The following is a 12,941-nucleotide window of genomic DNA, read 5'->3' as shown; positions in this document are numbered from 1 at the left end:
TCCTGCGATCCTACGGAGGCGAGACATTATTTTGGCCGGACCTGGCATCATGCCATTACGCGCGATCGACGTTGGATTGGTACAGAGACAATAACGTTGTTTTTGTACCAAAAACCGCCAACCCCCAAATTCACCAGAGATTCGTCCGGTGGAAAGATTTTGGGCCATAATGAAGGCCAAAGTTCGAAAATCGTCCAAGGTGTTTAAGAACGAGCTGGAGTTGAAAAAAAAAATGGATGAAAGTGACCAAAAAGGTCGGCACAAAATGTAATGAGGGATCTTAAGGGAAAGGTGCGGGCTTTCAACTATGGAAAGGAAATTGAATAAAGTAATTATGCCGAAACATAATCCATATGTATTAGTTCATTCCCTGAAAGTTTCAAGAAAATCCGATTTGAAATAAATTTTTGGCGAACACTTTTGTCTGGTGCATTTTTTTCGAGTACAGACCTTAGTAAGAAAATTATTAAATATCATGAATAATGATAAGACTCCCTGAGTCTTCCAGGTATTTTCAAGAAAAATAAAATTCTCTGAGAATTCCCGGTTTTTCGACAAATTTTTTATCCTTAGGCCCCTTTTTTTACAACTATAAGCCACTATTTGGTCACTTATTTCTTCAACGTGGTCACTAAAATCACTATTATTGGCAGTATTTATCGCTACCAGCCGAAATCCATTTATTGGGTCCAAAATCCAAATTTTCATCACTTTTGGTACACGGGAATGGTTTTAAATAAGTGCAATTACATTAGTAAAAATCACCATCTTAGCGTCCCTCGCAGGGGCTTTGTATGGGGGCGAGCTGTCAATTTGTTAGTTGAGAGTCAAACAGTGAAGTTATTATTTTGCTTTAAATTTTGATTTAAAAATCGAGATGAAAGTCTATGGGTTTGAAAAAAAAATATCGCTGTGCTCAGAAAACGAAGCTCTTTAAGATGATGTATAAAAACCGTTAAATTTTTCAAAATTAAAGAACCCAATTACGAAAGGATTGTCTTTCATAACCGATGATTTCTAATTTGGAACTGTATTAGACAGCATTTTGTTCTCATGATCACTACTTGAGGTACACCACCGCTCAGACCCTCATATATATCACATATATACGTTATGGATTAAACATTCTTCGCTGCAAATTTCAAGTAATTTGGTATAATAGTTAAAAAATTACAGCTGTTTATAGTGACGAACCAACCACTGGCTGAAAGTCACTCTAATAAAGATTTTAAAAAATACAGCTGTTTATGCGTGTGCCATTTTCCACGAATACACCCTTTACTCTAAAGATCAATATTCACTAAATTTATCGCGGAAATTTTATACAGTTTTGGTTAAATTTTATTTCAAGCTTAGGGTGACCGTCTTACCCCGTCGTCCCTAATACAAAGGAATACAAGTAAAGTGTTCGTCCGATTTTGGAAAAAAGCCCGGAAATTTAGTGTTTCCAATATCGATCGATTCGTCTTTACTCAAACCTTTAACGTTAGCGGCTACCTGGAAAATTAAATTTAAATTTATTTGGCTAGATATCTAGTAATAAAAGGTGTATGATCTTCTGATATTAGTGATTTCAATAAGGTTCTGGCGCGGCAAGATTAATGAGTCAATCATAAAAAAATACGTTGGGAAACTGTATGGCCAACGTATTATCTGAACAAAACTTACCATGAATTAATATACCAGCGATAACTTCAGACTGTTATTAGTAACAAAATAGTATGAAATATCGCCTCATAAAAATTGCAGAGCAGAACAGTATCCGAATAGCCGTTCGATGAAAAAAAAATCAATCTCAACACTCATTCAAACACCTGAAGATTCTAATCAAATTCAAACCGCTAGAATTATAATCAATTATTCTCCCTCTGAACGTTCAACAACAACAAAACCCAGCGAACACTCCTCTATACATAGGTACCTACTCGTTCAAGATGTGCGGCAATCTGTTTGGCAAGAATGTGCTTCAAGGCAATCAATCGGTTGGAATTTGCTCAATTGATTGCTCTCGCAGCCGCAGTGGCTCGCTTTGATATTGTTTGCCCCATCGCTGCCATTCATTCTGGCCGCTACTCCTGCCTAATAGATGTCTCCATGTTTACCGATTTCTGTTTTTTTCCTCTTTCCCCCTCATAGGACTGTGGGTCGGTATGAAGCCAATCAAAGCACAACTGGAGACGGCAAAGTTTATGTTTTTCTACGGGTAAGGCGATATTGTGCAAACAAACAGAGGATTTATGCATTGTTGATCGTATTTACTTTTCCTCTTTCAGTTCCAAATTCGAGGACCATGAAGTATATGAACTTGACCAGGCGGAGAAAATTGTGCGGCATGCCAAGTTCGATCGCAGCAAGAAAACGGTAATGTACTTCCACGGGTATATCGAATCACCGGAAGTCGAAAGCGTACACGTGATCGTGGATGCATACCAAAAACGGACTGATCACAACTTGATCATTCTGGATTGGACGCAGCTAGCCGAAGGGAATTACCTGCTCGAAGCGGTGCCAAATTGCAAAAAGGTATAACATATGCTGTGCAATTTTCCATCGCTGGAAATTAACCCTATTTGCTCACACAGCTTGGACACAAACTGGCTTCAGTGATACTTGCGATGATCAACTCGGGATTAGACGTTGATAAGCTGCATCTCGTGGGCCATTCGCTTGGAGGGCAACTGGCCGGTTACGCTGGCCGAACTGTGATATCACTGTCTGATAAGAAGCTTAAGCTTAAGAGGTACTTACTTAGCTCAGTCTTTATGCAATGTTTACTAATCCACCCGTTGTTTATCATCGTCCGACAGAATTTCAGCTCTAGATCCTGCCTTCCCACCGTTTTATCCGGGCGTGTTTGTGACGCACTTGAGCGAAAAAGATGCAGAATTCGTGGACGTCATCCATACGGACGCGTGGCTTTATGGAGCCCCAGTTAGTACGGGTACGGCCGATTTTTGGCCCAACAATGGTAAAACTTTACAGCCTGGTTGCCCTAAAAGAAACTACAAGCCACTTACGGACAATGGTAAGTTGTGATTGTGACGACGAGAGGTAAACCACCGGTTGGTTTTCACTAATTGCAATAATAGCCTAAAATGTGCTTTTTTTCGTTTTGTTTTTCGTTTTATCATTTACCTCCTAACAATTATACATGTGGGACCCTCTAACCTCTTAGTCCATCCCAATCCAGTCGTGCCATTCAAGATGGATTCCTCTGAAGCCCATGCCTGTAGCTTTGCATGTTTGTAACCATAGCCAATAGTCAAATTTAACTCTGCATTGCATTGCTCTATGATCTCTAGCGTTGATTCCATTTAAACTTAATTACCGACGAAATTATTCCTCAGATCTCTGCAGTCACCGGCGGTCGTGGTGGTTCTGGGCGGAAAGTGTAGCTGAGGGATCCGCTCGCTGTTTCCACTCGGTGCGGTGTAAGTCCTGGAGTGACTTCAAAGAGGGTAAGGTAGATCGAACGGCACAGGTAGTGCACATGGGTATCGACTGCAGTTCAGAGTAAGTATTTTCAGTAGCTGTTAGATCGATGGAAGAAATGTTCTTACCCTCTATCTCTCTCTCTCTCTCTCTCTCTCTCTCTCTCATTTAGTGCCAAAGGCGATTACTACCTACAAACGAACGGCAATCCACCGTATTCCAAAGGTGTAGTTGGGGCCAAATACGAATAGCACAGCCGTGCGTCGTTTAGCAATACCACTTCTAGACTAGTACAAAATGTTTGTAATTACATAATTTGGATTGATGTTACCGTGTACTGTTTAAGAAAGAAAGCTTTTAAATTACGTTTTAAATAGAATGAAAAAAGTTGTAAACTCCATAAGGCAATTTTTGCCTGTATATGTTGTACTGCTGCTCAAATTGTCTCTTGGGGTCCTAGCAAGTCTGGAAAAGTATGTTTTAGTTACTATTGTAGGGAATAAACATTTACAGTTTTAAAAGCATCGCTTTGAACTAAATAATTCGAATCAGAACACTAATAATTGGAGATTAGTGGATTTCCTGCCGTTCTGTCACGTGAACTTTAGATTGAAACGTGATCTAATCAGATTGAAGCTGAAATATTAAGGAATCATTTGAATACATTCAGCGAAGCGTGTTGGTGATACAATCCAGTGATATTATCGATTCCATTTTTGTTTCCGAAAACAAGCACTGCCTGTCGAAGCTGTTGTTTACCCTAGCTACAGCTGAGCCGCTGTCAATACTTCTGCATTGGAAAGCAGCCGTCAGCATATTGCGGATTGCAGGTGCGCCAGGCGCATAAAGCTTACGCATGTTTCCTTCAGCTTTTGTTCAGATTTGTTTTGCAGTTTATACAGGGTTCGAACAGCCAGAGGTCACGGATACCAATGAAGAGAAAGTAACACGTAAAAAAATATCATAGAGTAACAATGAAGCGAATTGTAACAATATTATTTACAATAAATCGTATCGTCCACAACGATGAAATAACAATAGAATCTATAGTATATAAGAACCGATTTTGGTATTGTAGACGTAAGTCTTAATTTTGGTATTGTACACACTTAATCTAGCTCGGTAAAATCTCCTACAGCCGATTACCTCGGCATTTACTTTTGCTGATATCTCTGCAAAATATCTGTTTGCTAGCTGATATTTCAGCAAAATGTTATTTGTTAGCTGAGTCTCGGCAATTGTTTTACTGAGTCTCAGCAATATAAATTGCAGAACTACTCGGCTGTTGGAATCTCGGCGAAAAAATTTTAGTGTGTAGACTAGATGGAGAGAGAGCGGAAAAGGTATGAAGAGGAGGCCAAGTAGCTGGCACCGATAAGGGAACAACGGTCGGAAGAATTACATAAGTTGCGAACACAGGAGAAAGAACACGGTATCAGAAGAACACTTCACGATACTGTTTATAAATAGTGTTTGCATTATTTGTTAAATAGATTGTATAGACTTTCGGCTTTGTAGACAGTTGAGCCTTTTCAAATAACCTCCGTATTCACCTTATTTATTTTTTGGTTCAAACATTATCACTCTACTGTACATATTAGCATATAATAGCAAAATGTGATATTAATTTGCTACGATTTTTGCTATTTTCCGGATATGGCAACAACAGACTTTGTTATTACTCAGTTATGGTTCCATTGATTTTTTGATATTGTAACTCTTATATCAATCAAATTAATAGTAATTTATGATGTTTTGTTAACCAATTTGTATCTTAAACTTGATATTGATTTGATATTCTCGTCTACTCGCGATGCGTGCAAACATAAGCCAATCATTTCGTTCACAATTGGAGTGTTAATCAATACAATTTTAACGCCAAGCTTACCGCCACGAAAATAAAAGAAGAATGTTGACGCGTTTAGACCATTCTAAAAATATTGCACAAAAAATCAGTATTTTTCCTGCGATTCTTAAGAAAATTCACATGTAAACACATTTTTCTATTTTATCATCAGTTGGGTAAAATATTTTACACACTGAATTCACTGAAATGAACAGCTGAAAAAGTAGGTAAAATTTCTCATGAACGTTGCACGTAAGAAATCAACAAAATGGTAAAATTTTATTGTTTATCATTAAATGGGGTTAACTGAAAAAAGTCTAACTTTAAGAACAAATTTCATATTTTTTTTTCTTCACTGATTACCGTAGTTTGGAAATTACCGACTCCGGCCTGTATTAGAGTGTATACGCTAAGATTTTGTTTTCGTGTTCGCTAAATTTTACCAAAATCAGAACAGCTGAACGTTCGGTTAAACTTTGACCTTCAACCTTGTTTAAACGATCAAATCTTGTAATTATAGTGTAGATTTAGTTTCAAAGGAACTGAAAAGTAATTGAATTAAATTGCATAAATTTTACAGAACATTTCAGCTGATCAGATTTAGGTAAAAACTACCGAAGTCGGCGATAATTTCTAAGTGTATACACACCAAATTTATTATAACTTGTTCGGTACTTTTTTTGCTGGATTTGTTCGGTAAAATATATTTTTTACCGAATGCTTTGTAATAAATATTATTTTACCAATTTTCCGCAATTAGAACTGCAGAATTTCCGTAATTGACATAAACTTACCGAATACTGTAGATAAAATTTGCTCACTGAAACAGTAAAATGGCTGCGATTCCGTAAAAAAATGTGACGAATTACAAAAGCAAACAGCAATAAAGTTTACGCCGAAAATATAATAAGTTTTCATTTTTGGGGCAATTTCTTTCAGACGTTAGGCGTTAAGTGATTCAATGTCCTCTTCAACCACAAAAAGTGAATTGCTGCACGGTTTACTACTGAGTCGATAATCTCGTCCGGGTTCCTTACAATTTTTTTTTTTAATATTTTTTTGTACGAATGCAAGATGAAAATGCCTCTACAAAAATATATGGTTAATATGGAATGAATTTTTCAGTTTGGTGAAATAAAAAAAAAAAAACAGTTAATTAGTCAATAAAAATAACAATGTTTATGGTTAATTCAGAAAATACAGTACAGTTGATTCGGTAAAAATGATACTGAACAGTCTACGTGCGAAGCGAAGAAAGGGATGGCACTGTTACCGTTCATCTACTAACATCAAAGTCGAAGCTCGCTCCTCTAAAGGTACAGTCCTTGCCACGCTTGGAGTTGTGCGGCGCACTCTTAGTAGCACAGCTTTGGGAGAACGTATTAGGTGCCACGAACACGGAAGCTGAAGTACACTTCTGGACGGACTCAAATCACCTCCAGCCACATGAACTACTTTCGTGCGAAATAGGGTTTCCAAAATCCAAACTTTGACGGAAGGCTGTAACTGGGGTCACGTGTCGGGGAAGACTAATCCTGCAGATTTAATCTCTAGTGGCATTCTTCCAAACGAAATACTGAACAACGAATTATGGTAGAGTGGGCCAAGCTGGTTGAAAAAACCCAAAGGAACAATGGATATCGGACCCAATCGTAGAACAATATCCCCTAGAAATGCGGAAGACAGCTGATCCAAGTACGGCAGAGAAGACTTCTTTTGTTTCGGATTATGTTCTCAAGTTTTCGGATTATAACAAGCTTCTACGATCTACAGCTTACTGGCTACGACTGATTGCGACTCTACATAAGAGCGGAACATGGAATAGAGGTTTTCTGACGTTTCTAGAAGTGCAACAAGTGGAGGAACTGCTCGTACGACAAGTCCAACTGGAACACTTTTCCGTGGAGATTACGGCGTTGAAGGCTGGCTACTCGGTAGCTCGAAACTCACCGTTGCGGTGGTTCCATCCACGGATCATGGACGACGGAATTCTCCATGTTGGTGCAAGGTTGACCCATGCAGATGAATCTCACTCAGCGAAACACCCCATGGTTCTTCCTGCGAAATATCATCTAACTGCGCTGATTTTGCGTCATTATCATCTGAAATTGCTTCATGAAGGACCTCAACTTCTGATTCCTGCAGTAAGACAACGGTTTTGGCCACTCGGTGGCAGAAATGTAGCCAGAAAAATAGTGCATCGTTGTTTACGTTGTTTTCGAGCAAAACCAACTCGCATTGAACAGCAAATGGGTGAACTTCCTTCCGCAAGAGTAACTGTTGCAAGGCCTTTTTCTAAAACTGGAATCAACTATTTCGGCCCGGTATACACCAAGGCCGGTAGATGTCGAGCGGCGATCAAGTCGTATGTAGCGGTCTTTGTTTGCATAGCAACCAAGGCTGTCCATCTAGAGCACGTTTCCGATCTTTCTACTGAATGTTTCTTGCAAGCATTACGGCGATTCTTTGCCCGGCGTGGTAGATGCACCGACATATACTCGGATAACGGCACTAATTTTGTAGGAGCTAAAAGGTTAGTTCAGCATAGTTTTCTTTATTAAAGAGACTTTCAGTCTAGGGCAGAGTATGAGCTAAAAATAAATTAGCGGAATTATTCAATTTGCTGCGAGATCATGAACATCGTGAAACCGTTACTAACCAATGCTGTCGAGAAGGTGTACAATACCATTTTATCCCACCAGGAGCGCCTCACTTTGGCGGTTTGTGGGAGGCTGCTGTGCAGTCGGCGAAATATTAGTTGGTTCTTGTCCTTGGAGAAATTCCACACATACCGTGGTAGAGGTAACAATAGCTGCAATTTCAAAACCTACGACTGGATGCCTTCCTTCAGATAACAACTGGAGTGCGGTAAAAATCGGTAGAACTTTTTCAAACACATCTCTTTTAGCCAGTGGTGGCGGGGGGGGGGGGACACCATTCACCATCCCTCTCCAAAGGGGAGTTTGGTAAAGAGAGATGATAAAAACTGATTTGTACCTTCCTAAAAGTTGTCTAGCTCGCTTTCTACTTCTATATGCAATTTTCACACTGCCGTACTCTAAACGGAACTATCAATTCTATACTTTCATCTCCTCATCTATCGTATAAAAATTACCACTTTAGTCTGTTATTTGAAATTAGCATCTTCAACTATGAGAAATTCCTGTTTCTACAGAAGATTTCCGCACGTTGCTGCCCCAGGTCGAAGGATGCCTAAGTTCTCGGCCACTGACACCCATATCCGATGATCCAGTAGACCTGGCGGATCGAACGTTACCGGATCCCGATCTTACTTCGACGAACTTGAATAGACTAGATCGTTGGCAGCTAGTACAACGTCAGCTGCAAGATTTTTGGAATCGTTGGATAACAGAATATTTGTCGCAGTTACAAAGCCGAACTAACAATTGGAAATCTCCAGTGAAGATAGTGGAAGGGAGCTTCCCAAGTAGCAATTTGGGTTTTATTTATGAGGGTTCTGTAGACTATGATTTAGACTTGTAGCATGCTTTAAAACCGTGATAAAACTTGCATTGTTACTTGGGTTATGTGTCATCGTTGACAGTTTACAACCACCAATGAAATGGAAAATGGGGCGAATTATCTAGGTTCACCCAGGAGCTGATGGTGTGACTAGGTTGGTTACACTAAAGACGACCAATGGAACAATGAAGCGAGCAGGCAACAAAATCTGTTGTTTACCAACTCAATATGTTGAGCAGGATGCGTAGAATGGTCTCGTAAGGATGTCTAGTGCGTTGATGGGGTTTCTTTCTTTAATTTCAGAAGTTCCCGAGTCACTTCAGGGTGGATGAGGATGTTGACGAACTATACACATACCCTACATGTGCGCAACCAGCTGAGCGAATCTGTCGGACACGGCGAATATTGGATCGGTCACTCGATCACTCACTGCGGAGTGTCTTCGTCGTAACCGATGACCATATACAAAGGGAGGAGATGATATGATGATCAAACTTAAAGTTAGTTCAATACTGCCACTGCTCGCGTTCGGAAGCTGGAGGGTGAACCTCAGCACGTAATTTAATTAATGTGAAATATTGTTCAGGTAAATACATGTCTTGTAGTTTCTGTGGATAAAGTGTAGTTTAAATAAAGAAGTGTATTATATGATAATTTGTGTTTCCGAAAAGACTTTAGACGGAGATAGTGGCCCAAATCACCCGAGACGTCGAAGATTACCACCGATATAGATCCGGTGTGAGCAGCACTCCTCAAGTCTACCCAAGGACAAAACGAAATTTGAAGGTATCCCAACAAACAGTTGCTATGATGAGTTTTCACCGTTTGCTCTCCAGTTTTCAAAATGACGTCCTAGCAAGAGGAGCAGCGCCAGCGTGTCAAAATTTTGCTCGCGCAGGTAGATAATCCGACGTTCTCACACGCCAAGTTGGAAAAATTGCTGGATGTGGCCAAATCGACCGTGACAATCGTTCTAAAAGTGTTCAGGGAGCATCTGTCGACCGCCAGGAAGCCTGGAAGCGGCAGCAATCGTAATCCGGACGTGGCAGCGACGACGAAGAAGGTGGCGGTGAAATATAAGCGGAATCCTAACCTCTCCATCCAGGACGTCACTGGCAAGCTCAATGTCTCCCATACTACCAAAGATGAATACTAAGATGAAACTGTCGGAAGAAAAACTTTCTATTTTAGAGTCCTCTTTCACGGTCCCTTTCATCCAATGAATACCCCCCGTATTCAAGGTAATTTTGTGGTTTTGCTGCCCCCTCGGTAGAGATGAAATTTTGCGCTCATTTTTATAAAAACAAACACACCAAAATTAGAGATGTCCCATTTTTTAATTACTCGATTAACAACTAATCGATTATTTTTTTGTTCGCTGTGCTGCCATTTTCCAACCAATGAGAGTGCAGCACATGTTTGAAACGATCGGTGATGATCATCTGGAGATGTTAATGCGTATATCGGCACGATATAACCTATTACAAATATTTTACTTTTCGGTTCGTTAATCGATTAATCAATTATTCGAATGAAAATCGGCCATCACTAGATGAATGTGAAACGTCATTTCAAATATATGGAACGTACATAAATAATGATACAATTTGAAAGGGACCGGGGCTAATCACAAATTACGTCCCCACGGTAACTGAAATAAATACTAGTTTTCACAGGTTTATACTACTGTACAGCGGGCCAAGAAACGAGCCGGGTTGTCGACGTTTAAGAAGGTGAAGGTGGTGAACCAAGATTACAAACAAAACACATCGGTAAAGCAACGGTCCCGAAAGCTATATACGAATCTGCTCACAAAGTTCGACTGTGTCATCATGGACGACGAAACTTATGTGAAGGCGGATTTCAAGCAGCTTCCGGGACAGGAGTTTTATACCGCATCAGGAAAAGGGAAGGTGGCTGAAATTTTCAAAACCATCAAACTATCGAAGTTCACGAAAAAATATCTCGTCTGGCAGGCAATATGCAAGTGTGGTCAGGCCATACGCACGTGTGGTCTGAAAGCGGCATTTTCACTACTACGGGAACCATAAATCAAGAAATCTACGTTCATTGGAAAAAGGCAATCGAGTGGTACGATGCGAACAACGTGGTTGTGGTACCCAAAAACCACAACCCTCAAAACAGCCCAGAACTCCACCCTATCGAACGGTATTGGGCCTTAGTCAAACGGAATCTAAAAAAAAAACTAATAAATCCATGGAAAACGAGCAGCAGTTTAAATCTAACTGGCGTTCGGCGGCGAATAATGTCGATGAGACCACTGTGCAAAATTTAATGGGAGGGGTTAAGTGGAAGGCACGGCAGTTCGGATTTTCCAAACCAAAAGAATTAACGAACATTTTTTGCTTTAAATATATGAATTGAACTACCAAATGAAAAATAAGAAGATTTTTGTTATATGAATTTTGACGCAAAGAAACGATTTTTTTTGTCGAACAATTTTTGCGCGTTCCAGTCTTTAATATAATAAACCAGGTAAATGTAATTTTAGTTTATTTACGCGGTGATGATGTTGGTTCACTCGCAACTATTTTTGAAAAAAATTAAGTGTTTTCGAACGAAAGTGTACCAAAAGTGCTTCTGAACGTGTTGCGCAGTTGGGTGCGGTGAAATTCGTGCATTCCCGGTTGATTTTGGAAATCCGTATCACGAAATTGCCCACCGATTCCTTTCTTTTTGCCGTTCGACGACGACGGGTATGCTTTCGCGAGAGTGACGTTTATTTGACCCGTTTCTTTGCACGGGTGTGTTTTTTGTTTGTAGCTAGCGTAAGTGTGCCTGCGATTTGCATTGAGTGTCGGAGATTGTAAGTAATCTGAAGGATGCTTCGCTGGATACGCCCAAGACTGGGCGGGCAGTAGCTGGTGGCCGTCAACGGTTCCTGGGGAAAGGACTGGATGCGACCCTCCTCTTAGATGACCATGGCAATACAGGAAGTATTGGTATTGGAAGGTAATTGCTATTAGATATTTTAGAACAGTGACAGATAGCGGACATGAAGAACCAGTTGAGGTCCCGGGCAAAGGTGTTTATCCTAGACAAATGGTAAGTTATAAATTCGCTGTTGTCGTTGTCGTAGGCGCCGTCGTAGTCGCTGTCGTAATCGCCGTCGTAGTCGTAGGCAGTACCGTTAGTATATTTAAAATTAACCACCAACCGCTGAAAATATGAATTATCGCGTATTTCTGTTGTTCATTGCATGCCAAGTGAAATTCGAGAACGTAATTTCATTTGAATAGCTTTTAACCAGGTCTTAAACAATCGTCACGTCGGTCATAGCTTGTTATGATTGCCTGAACCATGCGTCGCGTGAAAGTGGATCTTAATGAAGCCCTCTTTCGTAGCTTTTAATTTAAGGATTTCAAAGATCATCGGTTGCAGTGGCTTACTTACTGAGCAGAAAAACGCGGTCCCAGATCCTTTCATATTAAAAATGTATGGTTCGATCGCTTGTTTATCGTGTATTTCGTAAAACTTTTCGTTGTCGTCGGTGCCGGGTCTGAATAGTCATAAAAACTTGAGTAACGCTATATTGTGATATGAGGGGCTCGGTGACCTTAGCACAACCGGTTTTGCTTACTGAGCAGAACATCATGAGTCTAATCTCAAGCCCATCCACATTCAAAATTCGTCAATCGTTTTATTTGTTAACATGACTACATGGTAATAACAGCAACTCGATGATTAAAAAGGAGCTCGTCTGCCTAGTGGCAAACGTTTTTGCTTACTGAGCAGAAGACCGTGGGTTCAATCCCAAGCTCCTTCGCGTTATATGATTGTTAGGACATCAATTCAGCTTATAGTTTACCAAAACGAACTCTGCTGCAAACCCAAGCCTATTACCCAATATCCCAGTGATTCCTCGTGGAAGTGCAGAGGTGTTCTCGGCTTCCATCAAAGCGAGTGTCACGTCAACACATTCCTACCCCTTCCTTTCTTGACCTGTGTTCGGGCGCGGCCGGCGCTGGTATTGCCTAGTTTGAGATCACCAGTTTTTACACATTGAGGATGATTGCTAGTCCCAAGCATCGTCTACTGGTTCTCTATGTAATTACAGCTGGTCTGGCAATAACAGAGTAGCAACCGTGGGCGGTCAATCATGCTCATGCTCATGCTAGACCAGGTAAATGTTATGAAACCAAAACAAAAAATCGTATTC

The 12,941-nt window shown here is 40.3% G+C and overlaps 1 protein-coding gene across 3 annotated transcripts in view; it reads left to right on the top strand.

Moving 5' to 3' along the window:
- Positions 1–3,757, top strand: part of LOC135717273 (endothelial lipase) — a 38,022-nt gene extending 34,265 nt beyond the window's left edge. For all 3 annotated transcript variants that reach the window (XM_065239271.1, XM_065239273.1, XM_065239274.1), the window contains exons 2-7: positions 2,137–2,203; positions 2,274–2,523; positions 2,583–2,740; positions 2,808–3,025; positions 3,348–3,513; positions 3,605–3,757. In XM_065239271.1, the coding sequence (XP_065095343.1) occupies positions 2,137–2,203; positions 2,274–2,523; positions 2,583–2,740; positions 2,808–3,025; positions 3,348–3,513; positions 3,605–3,683 (938 nt within the window). In that variant the 3' untranslated portion in view covers positions 3,684–3,757. The remainder of the gene's footprint in view (positions 1–2,136; positions 2,204–2,273; positions 2,524–2,582; positions 2,741–2,807; positions 3,026–3,347; positions 3,514–3,604) is intronic.
- Positions 3,758–12,941: the final 9,184 nt, after the last annotated feature.

This window comes from Ochlerotatus camptorhynchus, unplaced genomic scaffold, assembly GCF_037179485.1.
Source record: "Ochlerotatus camptorhynchus isolate MF236.1 unplaced genomic scaffold, CSIRO-AGI_Acam_v1.1 ptg000054l, whole genome shotgun sequence".
Lineage (NCBI taxonomy): Eukaryota > Metazoa > Arthropoda > Insecta > Diptera > Culicidae > Ochlerotatus > Ochlerotatus camptorhynchus.
Note: the sequence above shows the minus strand (reverse complement) of the source record. Positions and strands in the feature narration are given on the sequence as shown.